This window comes from Rhincodon typus, chromosome 22, assembly GCF_021869965.1.
Source record: "Rhincodon typus isolate 14 chromosome 22, sRhiTyp1.1, whole genome shotgun sequence".
In the NCBI taxonomy this organism is placed as follows: Eukaryota; Metazoa; Chordata; class Chondrichthyes; order Orectolobiformes; family Rhincodontidae; genus Rhincodon; species Rhincodon typus.
Genome location: NC_063353.1, coordinates 35,467,759 through 35,493,066, shown reverse-complemented (window position 1 = coordinate 35,493,066; position 25,308 = coordinate 35,467,759). Strand labels below are relative to the sequence as shown.

The following is a 25,308-nucleotide window of genomic DNA, read 5'->3' as shown; positions in this document are numbered from 1 at the left end:
CTTGGTTTCCCTAATCACAATAAAATTGACTTTTCAGCTGCCACTAGGATTTTTTTTAAACAAGAACCTATCCTCCCTTTCCATCATCCTAAACGGCCTTAAACAATCCTCCTAGATGAAGTAGTGATATGTTTATATTCTTTTGATTTGGTATATTGTATTTGCTGCTTACTATGGAGTGTCATCTTGATTTGAGAGACTGCTTTGGTGAACATCCCTGTTCAGTCTGTAAATATGTCCTTAAGCTTCTCACCACCCATCATTTTAATTCTCCATCCCACTTCCATTCTGACACCTCTGCCCTTGGCAACCTAATGCAGTGCAAGGAAGCTTGAGGAACAGCAGTTCAACTTTTGATTCAGCACTTCACAACCTTTCAGTCTCAATGATAGTAGGAACTGCAGATGCTGGAGAATCCGAGACAACAAGGTGCAGGGCTGGATGAACACAGCAGGCCAAGCAGCATCTCTGCTCCTATGATCGTGCTTGGCCTGCTGTGTTCCTCCAGCCCTGCACCTTGTTCTTTCAGTCTCAGTACCTAGTTCACCAGTTTTGGATCCTATTTTATTGGATACCAGCTGCTGATAAATGATTCTGCTGTTTCCACTCTATCACTACCATACATTTTATTTGTCCTTTAAACTCTCCTGCCTTCAACTTCATTCTCCCTACCCTTCCACATTGTTCACCTGCTTAAAATCTGTTATATTTCTATCTTTTTCCCTTGTTTTGATGTAAAATCATTGACTTGAAACATTAACTCTGTTTTTCTTCAAAGATACAGCATGAACTGCTGAGTATTTTCAGTACTTTGTCTTCTTTTCAACAAATACCTTTATGACTGAGATTGAAGGAGTGCACTGTCGGTCAAGTCTCACTACTCCATAGGTCACAATGAAACATAAAAGTACTTTTTAAAGTTACCCAGATGACCTAAGATATAACTCTCCTACACCAAGTCTTAAACAAAATCCACCAACCAGATTTCTTAATAAACAAAATTATTAGTTTATAATCAACATAAAAATCAAAATCATTCAATAAAGATGTAATAATTGGTTAACATGCACAGTCAATAATACAGAAGTTTTAAATGCTTATCACTCTAAATATCCTCAATATACACACACCTTTCAAATAAAGAGAAGAAAAGACAGATTTCTCTGTAAAGATTTGCTTTCTAAAAAGAAACACTTTGGCTGATGGGTTCTTCTTAAAGACACAAAGGACAAAAAGTGTAGAATGTTCCAAAGTCTGTTGCTCTGAGTCGATAATAATTCATGGTTGTCTCAAGTCTTACAGACATGTCTGACTCAGAAAACATAACCTTGAGATACTTTTTTAATCACTCTTTCAACAGAGCAAATAGATTTCATCCTGAACTCAACAAGAGTGTTTAATTTTCAAGAATGAGAAAATTCAGCTAGGCAACTTGTTCTTAGTCTGCTTTCCTCCAACTTAGCTTGTTCTTTTCAGGCTTCCCTCTGACTGAACCGAATAAAACAAGGATCTTCTGCAAGTCAATCGCTGCTCGAAACAGCCCCAGTGGAGTTCTACAGCAAAGCAAGCAGTTATTACATGTCATGTGATTTACAGGAGGCCTTGTTTAAAAAAAAATCTCCAGTGTCCAAGTGAACTTTCAATGCTCTCTTTAAAAAAAATTCAGTCTGGGTATTTCCACAGACCTAAATAAATCCATTTCCCACAATGCTTCAAACTTAAGTCGTCCAAACAATATTAAGTATAAAACGTCTTCATAACAGTACTTGGACATATACAGTTCACTTACTGAATGAGGACCCCTTGACAATCAGTACTTACCCACTGGCCCTTCATGAGACACGGTCTGCATACTGAATGATAGTTCCTTGTCTGGATTCTTCAACAACTCCTTTCGCTTTGAAAAAGCTTTAGCAATCATTTTACTCTTCTTAATTCGTTTTGGCTCATCATCGCTTCGGCCGATAATTCTGAAAATACAGAAGTCTTTCAGTTCCTATTGAACAGCTGGTTTACCTGCGAGGGGCTGTTCCTGGCTCTCCTATCAGTAAGATAACTATGACAGAGATGTAACTTTTAAACTACTACTTGGGACTGAAATTCAGACTGAGCTCCTTGTGCTGTCACTGTGGAGAATACACGATCACTCTGAAGCCTGAGGTCTACCCAGATTCTTCGTCTGCTCTGGGAGCCAGTTCATTTCTGGATTGTATTCACTTGCTGAGAGCAGCACTGCCTGTATTCGATAACTGTAACCAATCAGATCACCAGTAAGAGCTAGTAGGAACTGCTGATGCTGGAGAATCTGAGATAACAAGGTGTAGAGCTGGATGAACACAGCAGGCCAAGCGGCATCAGAGGTGGTTAAAATTGTTACAGAGATAGTAGGAACTGCCGATGCTGGAGAATCCGAGATAACATGGTGTAGAGCTGAATGAACACCTGAGATAACAAGGTGTAGAGCTGGATGAACACCTGAGATAACAAGGTGTAGAGCTGGATGAGCTGTAAGGGCTGTTGTAGTAAGTGATAGTGTTCGTACCTCTGAGCCGAGAGGCCCAGATTCAAGTCCCATCTGCTTTAGAGGCATGCAATAACATCTCTGAACGGGTTGGTTAGAAAATATATCCTTGTCACCTTGTCTGCCATTTAAGTCCAAGTAAGATACATGAATAGGAAAGGTTTAGGGGGGACAGGGGCCAAATGCAGGCAAATGGGTACACAGTTTGGATAACTTGGTCAGCATGGACAAATAGTCCATTTCCTTTCAAGCTTGATGACATCCTGCACTATAGATATCAACGTTTTTACACAAGATTTTTCAACATTTCTTTTAAAAAGTCTCCATACACTGTCAACAAACTGCTCGATATTGAGAGTGTTCTACCTACATCTCCACTATTGAGAACAGAGCGTCCTGATATTATAGCATTAAACACAATGCATTTCTTCAGATCATTGACTCTTGGCAGGTAAATGACATCAGGCTTTGAAACTGGAACACAACATGCCACACCAATAGGTGTGTATGTTTAACCCTTCACATCAGTGAGATCTCAATCTCAGCCAACTTGCTGAAGGGAGCTGCTGAGTGAATAGAAGGAATTTTCCATTTGGCCAGAGGGCTTAAAGGATTAAAAATGACAGGTTGCTTAGACCTTGTAACTCTACGTTTAGGAGACAATAAGATATAATTGAGATAATGATGATGATTAAAAGAGCTCCTGTGATAGGCAGGATAGGGAAATTCTGAAACTTGTTGAGACTGGGAGGCAATAGAAAATGTTCAAAACAGAGATTGATTATTTTTTGTTAGGTAAAGGTAGTAAAAGTTACAGAACCAACGCCAGGTACTGTAGTTGGAGCTAGAATGCCAGTCAAGCCACAATCAAATGGTTGAATAGGCTAAAGAGACTGAATAGCCTACTTCTGTTTCTTTACCCAAACAAAGATTTTCATTAACATAGCACATTTCATGACCGCTGAATGTGTCACTCTACAACTAACGAAATACTTTCAAAATGTCGTCATTGTTGTAACTTAGGATATGCAGCTTCTAATGAGAGCACGCAAAACTCTCACAATTGGACAATAAACAGACGATTGTTTTTGTGATGTTATTGGAAGAATAAATATTGCCTAGGATGTTGGTAATAACTCCTTTGCCCTTCTTCAAAAAAGTGGAGTAGAATTTGAACCGAGAACCTTGTGATTCAGAGGCAAGAGTGCTGATAACTGACACAGCATTAATACAGCTATACCTACCTACTATTAGAGGCCTGCTTGTCCCAGAGGGGACCTTGAGGCAGCCTGCTACAGGAATTTGTTTTCCCCATTCATCAAATGTGGTAGGAGATATACCAGGAGAGAGATATTACACAAAATAATAAAGGAAATAAATCTTAGTCTTGCCAATTCTAATGTTTCAGTTAGTCCATTATCTGAGTGAATTCTGATACCTAAACCATGTCCTTTTCCATATTAAGATTGTAGCTTTGGTCCAGACCCAGGTACTCATTGCAATGCCTGTCCCAAACACTGCAAATATGTTTATCTTTTCCACCAGAAGGCTAGGGCGATTCTTGATGCTACATTCAGGGATTGGAGTGTTGGTTTGCTCAGCAATAGAGACATTGGCTTCACACCTGAGGGTTGAAATGCAAAGTCAAATCAGATACAAAGATGCATTTTAAATAAAGCACAGACGTGCAATATGCAAGTTGGTCTGAAAAATGCAAACAAATCTACACAAACCAAGCACAATCCAATGAATATAACTGACATACATAAAAATTCAAGCAATCAAAACACTAAGTACTGATTTAACCAATAGATCTCAACATATTCATGCCTTGCAATAAACCAAACTATAACATATCCTCTACTTATGGTGCCATCTACAATCATAATCATGGTTATCTCCTTGTTTAAGATCGAAAACTAATGCTGAATATCAAAAGGGTTTGCACTTAAGAGCTATTTTCATGATCTTCATGTGCCCAAAAACTTTAGTCAATCAAATACTGTCGTATTATAATGAAGGATAGCAGGCATTTTGTGCCTAGTAAGGTCCCACAACATTAATGAGATAGATAACCAGATAAATGTTGGCCAAGGTTTGAGGGAGAAATCCTCTATTCTTCATTGAATAGTACTACAGAATCTTTTACATCTGCCTGAGACCAGGCCTCAAATTGCCTAGTGGTATTATTGCTGGATTGTCAATTCAGAGACCCAAGTCTGGAGACCTGGGTTTGAATCCCTCCAAGGCAGATGGTGGAGTTTGAATTCAATGAAAATCTGGAATTAAGAGTCTAATGATTACCATGAATCCATTGTCGATTGTCAGAAAAACCTATCTGATTCACCAATGTCCTTTGGGGAAGGAAACTGCCATTCAGACTCCAGACCCACAGCAATGTGGTTTACTCTTAACAGCCCTCTGGACAATTAGGGATGGGCAATAAATGCTGGCCTGTCCAGTGATGCCCTTATGCCATGAATGAATTTTTTAAAAATTAACAATGTATCCAAGATACAATGCCTCCAGTGGTGCAGAATTTCCTCTCCCCAGTACTGCAATAAAGTGTCATCCTAGATTATGTTTTCAAGACTCTAGAGTGAAGTTGAATGCAGAGGTAAAATGTTACCAATCAGCAATGGCTGACAACTGACGTATAAATTATTTAATACATTCAAAACAGGAAATTCAGCATTATCAGTTGCTTCCTTTCCTCAATGTGATATAAGTGCTAACTCTATGGCACTATTTCAAAGAAGAGGAGGAGAGATATGCTCAGAATCCTGGCCAATATTTTTACGTCAATCAATAATCACCATATAAAAAAAAACAGATTTTCTGGTCATAATCACATCGTTGCTTGTGGCGGTATGCTGTGTACAAAATTGGCTGTTGCACTTCCTACTTTACAATAGTGACTACACTTTAAAAGCACACTTTGTGACATTCTGTGGTCCTAAAAACGGCTACATAAATGCAAATAGTTCTCATTTCTTCCCTTTACAGAAGAAACCACACAAACACAAATCTGGCCACAAATGGACCCTAAGATCTAGGAATGGAAATATGCTTCACAAACACCTAATTTGTATGTACAGTTAGTCAGTCCATTGTTTTACATCCAATTGCTGATTTTCAAAGATCTGAGGGAAATGAGGTTGCAAGGGATAGTGGAAAATGTATCCAATATGGTGACCTAAAGGGACTCTCAAAGGCTTGTATAGACTGTGTAAGTATGGAAATTCCTAATTTCCAGGATTTAACTATGAGCCTTCACTGAATCAATCACCCAAAGCTAATGGGTTCTACTTCAGAGCCTAAAATGAACTGAAGGAGGTAGGGTCACTTACAGAACATAGTCACGGAAACTCCTCTCCCAGTCAGCCTGGTTAAAGAAATCATAGAAATGGCATCCAAATGTGATGAAGACAAAGCCAAATGCCAGGAATCCAAAAATGCCTGATAAGTAAAACTCAAGCCATTAAACACCACATACTTTGCAGACTTGCAAGAGAATACAGAGACACATGTACACACAGACATGGTTATCAGCAGCTGAACTGAGTTACATAGCAATGATACATGTTTTCTTCTACCCAAAGGTACAGTCATCCTAAGTTTCTTTCCTATACCTGCAATTGCGAAGACTGAAAAACAGATGATAAAGATCTTTGCCACCACTTTTAAAACTGAATATGAATTCAGGCACATTTTCTTTAGTAAATTATAATGCCTGTACAGAATGAATGGGCAGTGCAGATTAAAATAGAAGGGGGACGCTTCCTGAGTTTGAAGCAATGCATTGACGATAAAGTTTATCAATGGTAAGAAAGATATTGCTCAGTGAAGGCTACAATGGGATGGGCAGGCAAACTGATTCTTGGGTCTCTCACTGCCTGAAATACCTTAATATGTTGGTTATCTCCAGTATCCAGTCCCATAAAGACAGTCTGGAGGTTTATGAACAGGCTGCAATCTAGCGAGAAGAAGTAGAGCATGGAGGAAACAGGAAAAAACCCACAAAACATACTTTATTCTTACAACATAGCTAAAATACCTCTTGGTGTTGCTAGTTCTGGTTGGGCATATTCCTGGAGGTATCTCTATACAACTGTCCAAATTCCACCCATCCTCACAGCACTTTGCCTTCCCAAATCCAAATAGAAATACAATTTACTCTTCGATATCGATTGGATAATTCCTCACTGTCAAGCAACCTTCAAGCTAATATTCTTATAACAATAACCAGATGTGTAAAAATTCATTTTAAGCACACATTTTTTGTGTGCTCTCTCTGGAGCTGCTGGAGCAAGTGGCTGGGAGATTAATTCTTAATTTCTGCAGTCCGCAGGATAATCCTGGAAGATTGACAGCCCAACTCTGAGTCTAAACAGGACAAATGAAAAGATAGGAACATTTTGCCAAAAACAAACTCATAAAACATGGCTTTTAACTAATTCCATTCATACCACCCCAAATAAAATGGCAACCAAACATTTATCAAGCAACATTCTACATTAGTCACCACCTCATTCGTATGGTAATCACATAGGGTTTCCAACTCTGGATGTTTCAAAATATGACCTCCTGCTGTCAACCCATGTCATCGGTTCATGCTCCAATTCAATCCCACATTCAACTGGAGAGCAAACAAGCTCTCGATGAATCAACTGAATCAGTCAGTCATGGACTTGTCAAAAGCATTTTCTCCTCATTTCCAATATTATTACAATTAATAAAACAAAAATATTCAAAGACATTTTGAAAAAAAATTTTTCCTAGTTTTGCTCCAGGCAAATTGCTGGAGATTAATAAAGAACAACAAACAGTACAGCACTGTTTTATGAACCGGACCAGACCCCCCAAAGTGTATTATGGAGATAGCCTAGACCCTAAGCTTTTATACTTTTAAAAAGGTAAGTTTAAGGTGTTGTGTTCCAGATAAGATTGGATTGGTCCACCACAAACCACCCTTTATTCTTACAACACAGCTAAAATACAACAAAAAGAATTGACATAACTTTACTCTATTGAAATACTTACGATAATGTGTCATTTAACCACTAATCGTCAACTGTTCTAATATAGGCAACATACCATAAACACACCCTTGGCAAAGGCAATTCAGCAACACAGTTATTAATCTCACGTGCTGTATCTCTCCTATCCGCCCTTCTGATTTTTTAAGAGGAAGCTTCTCTATCTACAACTTAGTTCTAGCTGCAGTGAACTCAAGCTGTCAAGTCCTGCAGCCAGCAAAACCCATCAACTAACTGAAAGCAAAACTAAAGTTCTTGGGGTCTGTGTGAGCCTTACCTCACCCACTCATGATACTTTTGTGTTAAAAAAAACACTCAGGGAGAACTCAAAGCTGTTTATCAATTGCCTGTCTGAAGGAGTCATTTTGGTACCATTGTGACAACACGCCCTGCAAGAGAAACAGAACCAAATACATCTCATAAAGGCACAGTATCGCTACAAAAGAAACAAGCCATTTAGCCCACGAAAACTATTGACACATGGTGCCTTTCTAAACTAAAACAAAAATGCCTCTATATTGTCAGTATCCCTCTATTCCCTAGCTATTCATTTATCTGTCAAGATGTCTCTTAAATGTTGCTATTGTATCTGCCTTCACCACCTCCTCTAGCAGCACATTCCAGGCAAATCTTCAATTTCTGAAATGCTGACAATCTGTAGTTACATCCCAAACAAAGGAAACTTCAAGTTACACAGCAGAGAATTAGCATTTTTTTTAATATAAAGCAGCGAGTCCTTGTGCTGTACAGCCCTTACCAAGACGGAGCATTGTTTCATTGATTTTACTGGCTGCTTTCTCACTCAGGAGCCCGGGATGGTTACTTTTAATTGAAAATAGGGTCATGACACCTGTAAAAGAAATAGTAGGCAACTGAAATGAGGCTGCAATATTTAGAAGATAAGAACATAAGAAATGGGAGCAGGAGTAGGCTATTCAGCCCCTCAAGCCTGCCCCCACCATTCTATAAATTCTTGGCCGATCTGCCCCAGGCCACAACTCCTCTTTTGTGCCAATTCCTTATAGCTCTCACTTACCTGATATTTCAAAAATCTATCTCCCTTCTGTAATTATTTTCAGTGATCTAGCTTTCACAACTATCCGGGGTAAAGAATTTCAGACATGCACCAGCATCTGACGGAAGAAATTCTTTAACAGTTTTCAATGAATGTCCTCTCTTTTTTTCCTATAATATGTCCCCTAATTCGAGATTCCACCACTAATGGAAGTATCTTAAAATCTACCCTGCCAAGCCTTCTTAGAACTGGATATGTTTCAATAAGATCACCCCTCATTCTTCTCAACTCAAATGAATAAAGGACCAATGTGATCAGCCATCCCTGATGCATCAACTCATCCAAGCAAGTAATTAGTCTACGTAATCTCTATTGAACCGCTTCCAAGGCTATTGTACAATTTTTTTAAAATACAGGGGCCAAAACTGCACATGGTTTTTTTTATTCATTTATGGGATGTGGGTGTCACTGGATGGCCAGCATTTCTTGCCCATCCCTAGTTACCCTTGAGAAGGAGGTGGTGAGCTGCCTTCTTGAACCGCTGCAGTCCACCTGCTGTAGGTTGACCCACAATGCCATTAGGGAGGGAATTCCAGGATTTTGATGCAGCGACAGCGAAGGAATGGCAATACATTTCCAAGTCAGGATGGTGAGTGGCTTGAAGGGGAACTTGAAGGTGGTGGTCTGCTGCCCTTGTCCTTCTAGGTGGCTGTGGGTTTGGAAGGTGCTGTCTGAATATCTTTGGTGAATTTCTGCAGTGCATCTTGTAGATAGTACACACTGCTGCTATTAGGTGTCGGTGGAGGAGGGAGTGGATGCTTGTGGACGTAGTGCTAATCAAACAGGCTGCTTTGTCCTGGTGTCAAGCTTCTTGAGTGTTGTTGGGCTGCACTCATCCAGGCATGTGGGGAGTTATCCATCACAATCCTGACTTGTGCCTTGTAGAATGTAGACAGGCTGTGAGGAATCAGGAGGTGAGTTACTCACCGCAGTATTCCTAGCTTCTGACCTGCGCTGGTAGTCACTGTTTATGTGGTGAGTCCAATTGAGTTTCTGGTCAATGATAACCCCCAGGATGTTGATAATGGGGGATTCAGTGATGGTAACACCATTGAATGTCAAGAGGTGATGGTTAGATTGTTTCTTATTCATGATGGTCATAGCGTGAATGTCACTTGCCACTTGTCAGCCCAAGCCTGGATATTGTCCAGATCTTGTTGCATGTGAACATGGACTGCTTCAGTATCTGAGGAGTCACGAATGGTGCTGAACGTTGCGCAATCATCGGCTAACATCTCCACTTCTGACCTTATGATGGAGGGAAGGTCATTGAAGAAGCAGCTGAAGATGGTTGGACCTAGGACACTATCCTGAGGAACTCCTGCAGAGATGTCCTGCAGCTGAGAGATTGACCTCCAACAACCACAGCCATCTTCCTATGCGCCAGGCATGAGTCTAACCACTGGAGATTTTGCCCCGATACCCGTTGATTCCAGCTTTGCTAGGGTTCCTTGATGCCACACTCGGTCAAATGCAGCCTTGATGTCAAGGGCTGTCACTCTCACCTCACCTCACCTCTGGAATTCAGCTCTTTTGTCCATGTTTGAACCAAGGCTGTAATGAGATCAGGAGCTGAGTGGCCCTGGCAGAACCCAAACTGGGCGTCACTCAGCAGGTTATTGATTGAGGGTAGACTGATGGGGTGGTAATCGGCCGGGTTGGATTTGTCCTGCTTTTTGTGCAGAGGACATACTTGTGCAATTTTCCACATTGTCAGGTAGATACCAGGGTTGTAACTGTACTGGAACAGCTTGGCTAGGGGAGCGGCAAGTTCTGGAGCACAAGTCTTCAGTACTGTCGCCGGAATGTTGTCAGGGCCTGTAGCCTTTGCAGTATCCAGTGTCTCCAACCGTTTCTTGACATCACGTAGAATGAATCGAATTGGCTGAAGACTGGTACCTGTAATGCTGGGGACCACTGGAGGAGGCAGAGATGGATCATCCACTTGGCACTTCTGGCTGAAGATTGCTGCAAATGTTTCAGCCTTATCTTTTGCACTAATGTGCTGGCTTTCGATCATTGAAGATGGGGGATATTCGTGGAGCTTCCTCCTCCAGTGAGTTGTTTAATTGTCCACCACCGTTCACGACTGGATGTGATAGGACTGCAGAGCCTAGATCTGATCTGTTGGTTGTGGGAACGCTTAGCTCTGTCTATTACTTGCTGCTTTTGCTATTTGGCATGCAAGTAGTCCTGTTTGTTGGCTTCACCATGTTGATACCTCATCTTGAGGTATGCCTGGTGCTGATCCTGGCATGCCCTCTTGCACTCTCCATTGAACCAGAGTTGATCCCCTGGCTTGATGGTAATGGTTGAGTGGGGGATATGCCGGGCCATAAAGTTACAGATTGTGCTGGAGTATCATTCTGCTGCTGTTGATGGCCCACAGTGCCTCATAGATGCCCAGTCTTGAGTTGCTAGATCTGTGCGAAGTCTGTCCTATTTAGCACGATGATAGTGCCACACAACACGATGGGAGTTATTCTCAATGTGAAGGCGGGACTTCGTATCCACAAGGACTGTGCGATGATCACTCTTTCTGATACTGTTATGGACAGATGCAACTGTAGCAAGCAGATTGGGAAGGATGAGGTCAAGTATATTATTTCCTCTTGTTGCACCACCTGCCAGAGACCCAGTCTAGCAGTTATGTCCTTTGGGACCCGACCAGCCTGATCTGTAGTACTGCTGCTGAGCCACTTCTGGTGGTGGACATTGAAATACCCCATCCAGAGTACATTTTGTTCCCTTGCCATCCTCAGTGCTTCCTCCAAGTAGTGTTCAACGTGGAGGAGTACTGATTCGTCAGCTGAGGGAGGATGGTATCTGGTAATCAGCAGGTAATCAGCCCATGTTTAACCTAAAGCCATGAGACTTCATGGGGTCTGGAGTCAATGTTGAGGACTCCTAGAGCAACACCCTCCTGACTGTAAACTGCTGTGCCACCACCTCTGCTGGGTCTGTCCTGCCCGTGGGACAGGACATATCCCGGGATGGTTCGCTTAACTAGTCTGAAAGACATCTCTCCCAGATGTTAGTGAGGAGGACTTTGCAGGGCTGACAGGGCTGTTTCTGCCGTTGCCTTTTCCAGTGCCTAGGTTGATGCCAGGTGATCCTTCTGGTTTCATTTTGCTGAGACTTTGTAGCGATTGGTACAATTGAGTGGCTTGCTAGGCTATTTCAGAGGGCAATTGAGAGTCAACCACATTGCTGTGGGTCTGGAGTCACATGTAGACCAGACCAGGTTAGGATGGCAAATTTCCTTCCCTGAAGGACATTAGTGAACTAGATGCTGACAACTGGCAATAATTTCATGGTGATCAGTAGATTCTTAATTCCAGACTTTTAAAAAAATTATTGAATTCAAATTCCACCATTGCTGTGGTGGGATTCAAACCTGGGTCCCCAGAACATTAGCTGGGTTTCCAGATTAATAGTCTAGCAATAATACCACTATGCCATCATCTATCCTACGGTACATCAAATGCAGCCTCATGAACATTCTGTACAGTTGTGATAAGACTTCCATATTTTTAAATGTCAACTGGTTAGTGAAGAAGGTCAAAATTCTATTTGCATTTTTATTTGCTGCAACTGCATGCTAATATTTTCTGTTTCATGCACAAAGACATCCAGATCCCCCTCCACAGTTTTTTTTTGTTTTGAGAGACTGTCTCCATTTAAATGATAGTTTGCCTTTTTATTCTTCCTACTAAAGTGCATGACCTCACACTTTTCTACATTAAGCTTCATCTGCCAAGTTTTTTTCCCCACTTACTGAAACAACTGTATCCCCTTGCAGATTGACCATAAAATTGTAAGAAATATGAAATAACTCCAAAGGCCGGTATCCCGCCAATATGTCACCCTTTATTTACACATGGAAAGTCCTTGACACTGATCCAGCTCCCTTCTGAAGAAGGGTTACCGGAGCCAAAACATTTAACTCTGATTTTTCCTCAAAGATGCTGCCAGACCTGCTGAGCTTTTTCAGCAACTTCTGTTTTTGTTCCTCAGAGTGAACAGCATGTCTGATACTCCTGTTCTTACCTGTCAGATTGGGCCCCCTGATTGGACCAGTTAATCTGGTCCAATCAGGAAACTCATAATCTATGATGTCCACCTGGCTGACCTTGTTACAATCATTATACCTCTCTGTCTCGGAGTCTGAGGACGCAGGCCAGTTCTTTTCCTTGTAGCTCCTCGTGGGGCGTTTTAGCATTGGGTCAGGTTCCTCAGTTCTGCATTGAATACCGCACATTACACACTGCCCGTAGCTTGCCTCTTACGCCTGGAGGGTACTGGAAGAAATTCATTCTTTTCTTCAGGCAGCAAAGGCATCAAGACAACGATATCTGCCATATCCATTCTCACATTCCAAGGTCTCTTCAAAGCCTGACAGAGAGGGAGAACCCACAGATTCCGCCAGCCTTTCCAACTGTTCCGAGGAACCAGGCACGATTTGCTGTTGCCCAGTTTGAGAACTTGCAGCTTTTGTATGGTCCACATACTTGATCAGGACCACTGCACCTACCCAAACTTTATATGTCACTCGACCTGACCTTGCATTGACCATGCCACTTATCCATAATGGGCCATTCCTGTGGTTCCTACACTAAACTTCATCCCTTGAAGGAAATTATCTCTCTCGCTTAGCGGAGTCTAGTGTCCAGCATTGGCATTCCTGATGCCGTCTTCCCCCACCCCCGCCCAAGAAGATCAGCTTTAACTTGCTGTGGAGTCATCTCTCCATTAGCAACTCTGATGGAGCTATCCCTGTAGTTGCATAAGGGATGGTCCTATAATCAAATAGGAATTGCTAGAGTTTGGTAATTAATGAAGCTGTCGGCTGTTTCTTTAAGCCTGCATTCAAAGTTTGACTGCTCTTTCTGCCAGACCATTAGATGATGGACGGTATGGCACAGTCCTTATAATGTCGAATACCATTCGACTTTTGGAAATACTCAAATTCCCTGCTGGTAACTGATGGCTGTTGTTTGTGACCAACACTTTCAGGAGTCCGTGTATTGCAAAAGATGTGCACAGTTTTTCTATCATTGTCACTGTGTTTGACAAACGAACTCTATGCATGTCCAACCACTTTGACTGGATGTTCACAATGACTAAGAACACTGGGCTCATGAAAAGACCTGCATAGTTGACGTGTAACCAGGTCCAGGATTTACCTGACCATTCCCATGAATGTGGGGGAGCTGCTGTTGGTAATCTTTTCCTTGTTGGTGCAGCAATGCCTGCATCCAATCCTAGACACCAGACACAACTTGTTGCTAATATCTTGAGTTCTGAAACACCTGGATGACTCTGGTGGAGTTCAGCCAGTATCCGGTGGTAACCTTGCTCGGGACAATCACTCTTGCTCCCCATAATAATATGCCACCCGCTACTGTCTCTCCGGGTCCAAAAAGGTTTCAATTCTGATTGTGACAGCCCTTTGGTTCGCCCCCCATCACCAGCAGCTGTTTCAGTTTTGCTAGGACTGGATCTTTCTGCGTCGAAAATCTGATATAGTCAGCTGTGACTAGAAGTGTGTCCAGAAAATTTTAAAACCATTATGGACTGTTCCAGTGGTGGCACCAACGGTGGTGTATCTGCCAGTGGGAGGTGGTTCAATGCATCTGCACTTGCTACTTGGCCTCCCAGTTGGTGTTCCAACTTGTAATTATATGCACTTAGTATCAGAGCCCACCGCTGAACTTGACCTGAAGCTATGGGTGGCACTGCCTTGTCCTCTTTCAGTAAAACTAGCAGGGGTTTGTGGTCCATTATTATTACAAATTTACATCGTAAAGGTATTGGTTGAACATCCTGATTCCAAACATGACTATCCAAACCTTCCTTCTCTATCTGGATGTATTTATGCTCGGCATTAGTCAAAGTCCTAGATGCATACACTATTGGTGTTCCTCCCCATTGGACCACCAATGAGCCAATCTACTCCAATGCCTACAGGGAGACATCACATGTCAGTACCAGATCTCACTTGGGATAATAGTGTGCCAACAGCTTAGAGGATGACAGCTGTTTTCTGAAAGCTATGGCTTGGATAAGTGACCATTTCCAAGGCTGACCCTTTTTTAAGAGTTGATGCAAAAATGCCAGGATGGAGGCCAGGTTATGTATGAACTTTCCATAATAATTCACCAGCCCAAAGACCTAAGCCCTGGTACAGACACAGGAGCTGGGACACTTTTGTTCACCCTCAATTTATCTTCCAATGGGTGTAATCCGGTCGTGTCGATTCTGTAGCCCAAGTAGGTCACTTGGAGTGCCTGGAACACATGTTTCCTTTCTAAGGCATACGCCTGCCTGGGAGAAATGTCAAAGAACTATGTCCAAGTTCTCTAAGTGCTCCTTATTGGTCTTCCCTGTTATTAGTACATCATCTAGATAAATGGCAATCTGGGACAGACCTTGTAAAATATTCTCCTTCATCTGCTGGAAAAATTGCACAGGTCGACGATCCCCCGAATGGCAGTCTTATATATTGGTACAAACCCTTATGGATATTAATTGTAGCACATTTCTGGGAATCCTCATCTAACCATAATTGCAAATACACATGGCTCATGTCCAGCTTCATGAAGAACAGTCTCCATGCCAGTTTTGTGTATAACTCCTCTACATGAGTGATTGGGTATTTATCCAGCTGTGAAGAGTGGTTTAATGTTTGTTTAAAATCCCCACAAAGGTGAACAGACGTGTTAGTCTTCACAATCGGTATGACTGGTGCTGCCCTTTCTGCAAAATTTACTGGTTTGATGATTCCTTCGCTTTCCAGCCTCCTGATTTAGCCTCCACTTTTGCCTTTAAGGCAAATAGCACTGGGCGGGCCTTGCAGAATCGTGAAATTGCTTCCTGGTCAACATGCAAGGTGGCCTCCCTGAAAAACGTTCAGGTATTTAAATAGACTTCACTCAGGCAGCCATTTTCTAATTGAAAAATGTTGAGCCAATCAAGGTGGATCCTTCTCAGCCAAGTTTGCCCAATCAAGCTTGGGCCCAAGCCTTTTACTACAATCCATGGTAAAATGAACCAGCTGCTTCTCATAAGAGTCTGGAACCAAAGTTGTAACTTTAATCTGTAAAGGTTCCCCATTCTAGGTTCTCAGTCTAGCTGAGGTCTTGCACAAACTTAAGGATTGGAGTCCAGAGCAAATTTTGTTCAAGACTGGTTCTGTGATCACTGAAATAGCCATACTGGTATTGATCTCCATTAAAACCGGATGACCATTTAACCAGATATTTATTTTGATTTATTCTGATTTGAATTTTGCTAAGTAATTTAATCCCGATGTAGGTGGACTTTCTAGGGTGTGAACTCTCCTGTGTATCGGCCTATGAGGTCTCCTACTCAATTTAGGTCCATTAGGACTCTTTTGCTGTCTCCAGTCCACATACTGGCAGTAATTGTAATGGCTGGCCGGCCAAGATCCTGAAGAAAATTTTGACTGTTTGGCTGAGACTTGGCTTTGTTTTGGGTTTTGCTGTGGGCTGACCCAGAGTCACTCTGTTCAGGATATGTCCTGAGTGAGGCTATGCAATTGCCTTGCTTTAAGTGGTGTTCCCGAAGCTCAATTGGACTGGTGGGGTTGTCCACTTCCATCAGAATACCCTGTAACTCATATGTGCCACTTGTCGCATTTTCCAGTGATAAAGCCAGTTGAAGTGCCTGTATGAAGTCCATTTTGGTTTGAACTAGTAGGCGCTTTTGCATGGTTACATCATTAATTTCACGTACCAAAGAAACAAACAAACAAAGTCTCTCAGCATCTCATTAAGGGTTAAACCAAAGTCACATGCCTCTGCCAGTCATCCTAACCTAGACAAAAATCCCGATATGGATTTCCTGGGTTTCGAATTGCCGAATAAAAACAATAGCAGCTCAGAATTAGAAAAGGCTTGGGTCATAATATGCCTTAACTAAATCTATCAGCTATTGAATAGTTTCAGTAATTGGTGCTTCAGGGAAAGTTAAGCTCCTAATAACTGAAACAGCTGTGGGTCCACATGCTGTCAGGAGAATTACTCAATGCTTTTCATCTGCTCCAATGTCATTTGCCTTGAAAAAATAACACATTCTTTCCACATACTGGACCCAGTCTTTGACGGCAGGAATGAATGAATCAAGCTTCTCTAATAACACCATGATACCAGAATGCTTACCCCAACTCAAGACGAATGTTGCGAACAAATTTCTTCTGGAAAATGCTTTGCGCTTGTCACCACTGAAATAACTCCACAGAGGCTGGTATCCTGTTACCAAGTCACCCTTTATTTACACATGGAGACTCCTTGACACTGATCCAGTTCCCTCAGAGTCAGCTCTGAGCATCAGGATACCTGATCCTTACGTCTTTATCCATCAGCCAGGGCTCTCTGATTGGCCTGGATTAACACCCCCGATCAAGGAATTCATATTCTATGAGGTTCATCTGGCTTGACATTACAATCACTACAATATAGGTTCAGAATTAGGCTATTCAGCACATTGAGTCAGCTCTGCCATTTGATCATGGCTGATATGTTTCTCAATCCCATTCTTCTGCCCTTCTCCCATAATCTTTGATCCCCTTACTAATTAAGAACCTATCTACCTCTGTCTTAAAGACACTCAATGACTTGGCCTCCACAGCCTTCTGCAGCATCAATTTCCACAGATTCACCACCCTCTGGATGAAGAAATCTCTCCTCGTCTCAATTCTAAAAAGTTGTCCTTTCACTCTGAGACTGTGCCCTGGATCCTAGTCTCTCCTACTTATGGAAACATCCTCTCCATGTCCACCCTAACTCTATCAGCATACTGTAAGTTTCAGTGAGATTCTACCCTCTTCCTTCCTCCAAGTACAGACAAAGAATCCTCAAATACTCCTCATATGATAAGCCCTTCATTCCTGGGATCGTTCTTGTGAACCTCCTTGGATACGGGGCCCAAAACTTTTCCTTATGATTCTTTATGGCTTCCACAACATGCCCACCCACATATTATTGTATCATCAACAAATTTGGATACATTACACACTGCCGCCTCATCCAGGTCATTAATGTAGATTGTAAATACTTGAAGCCCTAGAACTGAGCCTTGTGGCATCCATTGGTTATGTCTTTCCAACCTGGAAAAATCCAGTAATCTTAACTCTTTGTCTTCTGTATATTAACCAATCCTCAATCCATGCTAATACAATAGCCCCGATACTGTGAGCTTCAATCTTATGCAATTACTTTTAATGTGCACCTCGCTGAATGCCTTCTGGAAATCCAAATAAACTGCATCTACTGGTTCCCCTTTATCAACTCTGTTTTTGTATTCTCCAAGATCTTTAGCTAATTTGTCAAAAATGATTTCCCTTTCACAAAACAATTGTGACTCTTGACTCTATTTGATTCTGTTAAACTTTTCTACATATCCTCTCATTTCTTCTGTAAAAATGGACTCTGGCATTTTATTTAAAAGTAAAAGAAACTGCAACTACTAAAAACTGGAAAGCAATGAAAAAAAATTAAAGCAACATTAAGTGTGAAGTGGAAACAGAAATTGCTAGAAAAACTCAGTAGATCTAGCAGCATCTGTGGAGACAGAAACAGAATTAACATTTAGAATTCATTATGTCTGTACTTCACTGTTCCACCATCAAACTGTCATACAACATACTCTGGTTGAAAAAGATTTTCCTCATGCTTCCTCTTATCCTTCTACTTGTTACATTAAATCTATACCCCTTGGCAAGTTACTTCTTCTCTAAGGAAAATAGATCTTTCCTGTTACCCTATCTTGGACCTTCATAATTTTGTATATACCTCAGCCTCTTCTGTTCAAAGAAAAACAAATCTAACCTATCTTATCTTTCCTCATAGCTGCAATTTTTAAGCTCTGGCAACAATCTTGTAAATCTCAATACCCTTTCCTCAGTAAAGATGTGCTTCTTGTAATGCAGTGGCCAGAAATGGACACAAAATTCCACCTGTGGCCTAAACGGCAATTATATACTATTCTAGCATTACATTCCTACTTTTGTATTTTATATCTGAGCCAATAAAAGAAAGCATTCCTTACACCTTCCTAACACCTTATCGATCTCTCCTGCCACCTGTGGACATACATTCCCAGGACCTCCCAGTTCCTCTACCCCTTTCAGTATCCTTCCATTTATTGTGTACTCTTTGGCTTTGTTTGCCCTCATCATGTGCATAAGCTCACACATCTCCACATTGAATTCCTTTTGCCACAATTTCATTTACTCAACCGAACCATTGATTTCATTGTAGAGTTGACAGTTATCCTCTGCATTATTGATTACATGGCTGATGTTGTGTCATCTGCAAAGTTGTCAAATCATGAATATACACAATAAACAAGAGACCCAACACTGATCCATGTGGACCACCATGGAGACTGATTTCTTTTCACAAAAATATCCTTTGACCATTACCTATTGTTTCTTATTGCTGAGCTAATTTTGGATTCAACTTGCCACGTTCCTCTGTATTCCAAGAGCTTTTATTTTTCTGACTAGTCTGCCAATGTGCAGCCTTGTTAAGTGCCTTATAAAATCAATGTAGACAACACTTACTGTACTACCTTTAATCCTTCTTGTTACATTTTCAAAAAACTCAATTGTTAGTACAAAACAATACCATGCTGTCTATCCTTGATTAATCTGTGTTTCTCCAATTAAGAGTTAATCCTGTCTCTCAATGGTAATGGCTGATTTGTCAGTGTTGGACGCTGCTGCTTGTGAAAAGGATAATAATCAAAAGGTTCAGTCACCAGAAACCAACACTGGGAACTGATTTGATAGAATGAGATCTAGTTGTTAACAGACATAGCATTGGTTGCTTCTGTACTGTGCCCACCCGAGGCACATTGAGTGAAGCACCCAAAGGTATCACAGACTAAAATTATAAGGTATGACAGTATCTTTCATACAATAATAATACTTACCTCTTATAAGGAAATAGCCACCAACTAGCAGAACCAGCCCGATTGGAGCCAGGACAAACCCTGCCCGGAAGTGATAATTCTTATATCCAACGAAGCAGATTCCACTCACAGAGTCTCCGTCCACCTGTAGAACAAAATAATCACACTAGCGTGATCATCCCAGTGGGAATGCTTCACCAGTTGACTCAGAACGTGTACAAGTTAAGGGTATTCTCATATTTCTTTTATTGGGAATAGATCTTCACTCAATTTTAACCAGTAACTCTACAGTACCTTAACCTTGAACTAATCATCTACTGACCTCAGTCACAAATTTGTCACAATTCTTTCCTCAATCATCATTCTAAATTTGGTCCGTCTTTCAAATATTATTGCAATCCTCAATGGCATTTCTGAGCTTCATTACCATTGCCAGCATCCTCCTCCCAAAATAAAAACATGAGCTCTTTCATATCCTTCGTTCCCAGATCCCTGTAACCACTATTCTTCTGCCAATCCCACCAATCCTTCATAGTTTCTGGACAGTACAACAGGAGCATGAATTACCTGTGCCAGAGCCAATATGGCGACAGTCAATATAAATGGGATTGACCAAGTGACGAGATGAAAGTAGGATGTCTTTCCAGAAAGAGGCTGATAGGTGGTGCCGAGAGCCTTGAATGACATGTGCCAAGCGTAGGTCAGCATCACAAACCAGATGACCCCAGACATTAGAGAGTAGTAGACAATAATGAATATTATAACACAGGAGAGTGTTTCATTGGACCTGTCAGAGAAAGAGCAGTTTATAGTGAGATCTTTCTGCTGTACGTTGCCACAGTCTGGACATGTGAATCTGAGAATCTGCAAAATACTTAAATCAAATCACTCTAAACCATGGTGTATAAAATTATATAGCTCTGTTCAACACTTTAGGGCATCCCGAAGCACTTTAGAGCCAATTGAATGCATTTAAAGTGTAGCCACAGTTATCAAGGAGGAACTGTAGCTGCCAATTTTGCAAACAGCAAGATTCCACAATGGCAATGTGATAATGACCAGATAATCTATCTTATTTAAATGATGTTTTGGAAGGATAAATATTGGCTATGACACAAGGAAAGACAATCCTGCTTTTTATCACATTAGCACTATAGGACTTTAGCTTTCATCCAGAGGGTGTACGGATCTCATATTATTTTCTCAAAATCAGCTTCTCCAACAACACAACACTGCAGTCAGTGTGTCAGCTAACAATTTCTGCTGAAAGCTCTGAAATGAGAGTTTAAGGCATCACCATCAGATGGCGACTCAGAGACGAGTGTGCTGTCCACTGAGCTGCACCTGAGATCTTTCCAGTGTAGGATGCAGTTTTCTGATGCTTCGTGTCTTAATGACTCCTGTATGGACCAGGTTTGAATCACAGTATGTGCTGAGCTATCTGAATCTCACCCAACACAATGGACAACAACTGGAGAATTTGTAAATGTAACACTTTGTGCTTAAATTCTTATTATATACACAGTTGTCTTACATTCTCACCAATCATAGGACTATCTGGCCTGACCAGTTTCCTATTAAATCTGTTTCCTCATCCAAATGTAACAATCCACCTCAATAAATACTCCTGAAAAAGTTGCCATGAATTTGCTTTTCTTTGAAAATTATTTAAACTCGTATTAAAAAGTAATTGTCAATTGTGCATATAACCAAATAGTTCAGGTGTTTGTGAATAAATCATATGGCTTGGGTTGAATATTCTCAAACCAATAGGAATGGTCAAACAGAGTCACCTATGACACTAAACTGCAGCATCAGCTCTGAATATATTTAGACGTAAATCCGTTGTGTATTGTGATTGAGTTGCAGGGAAAATAAATTATATATATTTAATGTCTTCCATGACATGTGGATTTTTAAAAGTGCTTTCAAGCCAATTAAACACTTTTGAATTATAGTTACTGTTGTAATGTGATTAGAGGTTACCAAAGTCTTATTGACCAGATAACCTTTGATCCTGATTTGATTGAGAGATAACTATTGGCCAGCACATCAGAATCAGGAGCAAACTAATGCTTACTGTAATTACTTCATTTTTGTTACAAAAATAGGTTGCTATACAGAAACTGGGGATTAATTTTCTGGACCCCACAGTCAAATCATAACAGCGATTGAAAAACTAAAAGAATTGGTCATTTTTCTATATTATAGAAATATTGGAAAGAAGCTCAATGACTATGCTGGACTTTGATGCTAGAATCAGGTGATGAAACTTCCAGGATTACATCCAATCAAAGTCAGCAACTTTACACTTAAACTAAAACCCTTTCATTAGTCTGGGTCACTCTGTGCAGAGCATCAGGTCTGATGAGATATTTAGCATTTTCCTTGTAGCTGCCTCTCCTCCCATTGAGAACAAATGACCACAAACAATAGGATTGTCTCAGTCTGAGACTCAGAAGATTTCCCTTCATATGGAACAAATGACTGAACCCATCTGTTTATGGATTTTGCAATTGTCTGAGTCCATCAATTGCTAACAGCCTTACTTTCAACAGCGAACATCTCTCCTTCAATAATACCTTAGATCCCAAGCAACAACTTTTCTTGTATTTAACTGTAAACTTTATGAACTTTGTATAAACCTTTAGATGCTAACCTTTCCATGTTCAACCACTTATTGGTTTTCAATAGAATTGTGTAGACAGGGTACTCAGCTCAATTGGACAATGCCAGCGTATATACATCACATAAACATTCACCCAGACCAATTCATCTATCCTTTTCAGCATAATCTTCTATTCCTTTCTCCCTCATATTTACCTAGCTTCCCTTAAATGCATCAATCTATTCACCTGAACGAATACTGACGGTAGTGAGTTTCCAGCTCTAACCACGCTGAGGAATAATAATCTCCTGTTGGATTTATTAGTGAGTATATGATCCCTAGTTTTAGGCTCTCATGGGGAAACATTTTCACTATATCTACCCTATTAAACCATTACATAATCCCAAGGACTTCTTTAGGTCACATCCCACACTTTTTGACATTTATAATCCCTCAGTTCTGCTATAGATTTTATCCTTTATAATTGGAACATGGAGGCAAATGTCCTGAGGAGACCGTGCAAGACTAACATCACTGTTAGAACAGTGTGACACAAAAGAAAAAGAATGTAAGATGAATATACGTTGGCTCTCCAAGTCGCATGGTCCCATCTGCCTTGCACACAATCTCTTTCCGTGCTCCATCCATGAATTGTGCAAGCCAGCCAATGCTCCCAATGAAGAAACAGGCGTTTACATAAAACAAGATGACAGCAGGGTAACGGTTAGAGTTCTTCCAGTCAGCAACAAAAGTGGCCTAAAAACAAAAGGAGAAACTAAATATAAAATGCAAAATAATTAGGCTCAGAATAAAGTCTCAATCAGCACAAGGTCCTTCAATAATCATACAGGTGCCAAAATGCTTTGGAAATAAGTACACCAGTGATATCTAGTGAAAAAACAACAATACTACTTTGTTGACATAGAAATGAAGGATGCTAGTGCTGGAAATTGGACCATTTTTGAATGTCAACATGGACCATTCATATTAGATGCACTAGTTGGGTAGAGAATTGCAGCTTCTTATCCTCTACATTAATAATGTCCATTGTGTTCCAATCTCAACAATATATTTCCATGATTTAATAAAGACAGCATGGGAAAGAAATTGAGCTATTCTAACTTGTAATAAATTGTGAATATCCACACACTGTGGGCGTTTGCATATAAGGAACTGACTTGAGACTCTCCAATATTTTGGACTCTTCTGACCAATATACCTTGTGCTGCTCGCATGTAATTCTGCCTAGTTCCAATGCATTAGTGATGTTCAAACCAGTGTGAATTCATGAGAGGAACCTACCCTAACCATCACCAAGTGCTTATAGTTCAGTTGTAAGAAACCTTAGCACAGTCCTGCTATAAATGGGCACTTAGCATGTCTAAAACAGAAGTTGCTGGAAAAGCTCAGCAGGTCTGGCAGCATCTGTTAAGAAAAAAATCAGAGTTAACGTTTCGGGTCCGGTGACCCTTTTGGGTTCTGAGGTAGGGTCACCAGACCCAAAACGTTAAGTCTGATTTTGTTTTTTCTTCACAGATGCTACCAAACCTTCTGAGCTTTTCCAGCAACTTCTGTTTTTGTTCCTGATTTACAGCATCCGTAGTTCTTTCGGTTTTTACTTAACAAGTCTACCCTGGATAACAAACACAAAAGCAAAATACTACAGATGCTAGAAATCAGAATTAAAAGCAAAAACTGTTGAAAGTACAGCAGGTCAAACAGTATCTAGGGAAAGAAAGACGCAGAGGCAACATTTCAGACTAATAATGCCTCATCAGAACTGAGTATTTGTACGGTTTTCTGATTTTAGTTCTAATAATATATGTACATGTGTGAATTACAAGTTGAAATCCAATCAAGGGATATGGTGATACATATACAGAAGAGACAATCCAGAGTTAGGCTGTAATTTATTGAAAAGTTGGGTGGTTAATACATAAAGTAATGGATACCTAGGAGTGAATTTCAGGCTGAAATCTAAATTGAGGAATTCACATGACATGAGAGGTTATAGTTATTTGAACTTTAATTTAGATTTTGGCCCTAGAATCACTATATTTTACAATTCATATTGCAGAACTCATTATGGTGAATATAATGTATTTTATAAGAGCACAGTTCTATTTTGAATTGAGTGCAGCTGCAAAGTACAGGCACTGTTGGCATAATATATCAATCTCTCTCCTCTGCCCCACTGTGAAACACTCTCTCTTTCTTAGTAGCTTTATCTGAATACCTTCTCACCCCATGGGTGTCCTGGTGGAAACCCAAAATGCTCATCTGCTTTGAATGGTCAGCCTTTAAATATGAAAATTAGGGACAGAAATAGGATTGCCAACACCACTTTGAAAGACCACTGGGCAGAACATTCAGTGTATGCTCTGTGCAGTTTGACAGTGCAGCTGATAGGCATCAAAATGGTAAACCTTATTCATAATAATTTTGTTGGGATGAAGACTCAACTCTGAGCTCCTTGAGAGAAATATAGACAACTGCCTTGCTCCAACACCAGACTACTTTTCCACTAGCAAGTTCACTCTCAAAATGGAGTGAGCCTCCTCATAGCATTGTCAGGCTTTGCTGTTATACTGCCCAGTGATTTAAAATCTACCTCTATATGTTTGTGAAATTTAACTTCATTGAGAGGAGAACAAAAGTAAAACCCAGAAAACTGCTGTTTGTGTCAATATTATTATTCTTACTTTGTCTAATGAAGTGCAAGTGGGTTCAGGTTGCTTTTGCAGCCATACCCAATTAAAGGCCAGTCAGGGCATTGCTCACCAATGTGAAGAATGTGCACAGAATGGCAATGGATCCAAAGACAGCGATATAGATGTGCATGGCATCATGCTCACTGTCTGTGAAGAGCGGGTTCTGACACTGGATTCCACATCCCTCCACATCCTCGTACCAACTCTTGGGATTCTCTGTGCGTACCAGAGGGGACTCACACCGACCAGAGCTGTTAAATTTGATGTTCTGAACTTCATTCTGAAAGAAAGTAAGAAAGATTTTTTTAAGTATCTTAGTCCTTTGTAGACATCTCCCCCCTCTGTATTTAGACAAGATGGCAGTTTGGCAACCTATTAAGATTCAATGCACCAACCCAACTTGGTGCCAATACATT

General features: G+C 40.7%; 1 protein-coding gene and 1 long non-coding RNA gene across 3 annotated transcripts in view; one reads left to right on the top strand and one right to left on the bottom strand.

Annotated features, from left to right (window-relative positions):
* LOC125485753 overlaps nucleotides 1-25,308 on the top strand; it is a 77,730-nt gene that overhangs the window by 29,224 nt on the left and 23,198 nt on the right. Inside the window, exon 3 of one of the 2 annotated variants that reach the window (XR_007264443.1) lies at nucleotides 1,477-1,642. The exons of the other annotated variant lie outside the window; for it this stretch is intronic. This is a non-coding gene — a long non-coding RNA (uncharacterized LOC125485753). Of the gene's footprint in view, nucleotides 1-1,476; nucleotides 1,643-25,308 lie in introns of those variants that run through there. 2 annotated transcript variants of the gene reach the window in all.
* The window catches only part of smo (smoothened, frizzled class receptor), a 34,573-nt gene that overhangs the window by 5,492 nt on the left and 3,773 nt on the right, over nucleotides 1-25,308 (bottom strand). The window contains exons 3-10 of the mRNA XM_020530559.2: nucleotides 24,963-25,172; nucleotides 22,765-22,937; nucleotides 20,141-20,360; nucleotides 19,595-19,718; nucleotides 8,318-8,410; nucleotides 5,872-5,980; nucleotides 3,960-4,145; nucleotides 1,822-1,970 (exon numbers count right to left, since the gene is read on the bottom strand). Coding sequence (XP_020386148.1) covers nucleotides 1,822-1,970; nucleotides 3,960-4,145; nucleotides 5,872-5,980; nucleotides 8,318-8,410; nucleotides 19,595-19,718; nucleotides 20,141-20,360; nucleotides 22,765-22,937; nucleotides 24,963-25,172 — 1,264 coding nt within the window. The remainder of the gene's footprint in view (nucleotides 1-1,821; nucleotides 1,971-3,959; nucleotides 4,146-5,871; nucleotides 5,981-8,317; nucleotides 8,411-19,594; nucleotides 19,719-20,140; nucleotides 20,361-22,764; nucleotides 22,938-24,962; nucleotides 25,173-25,308) is intronic.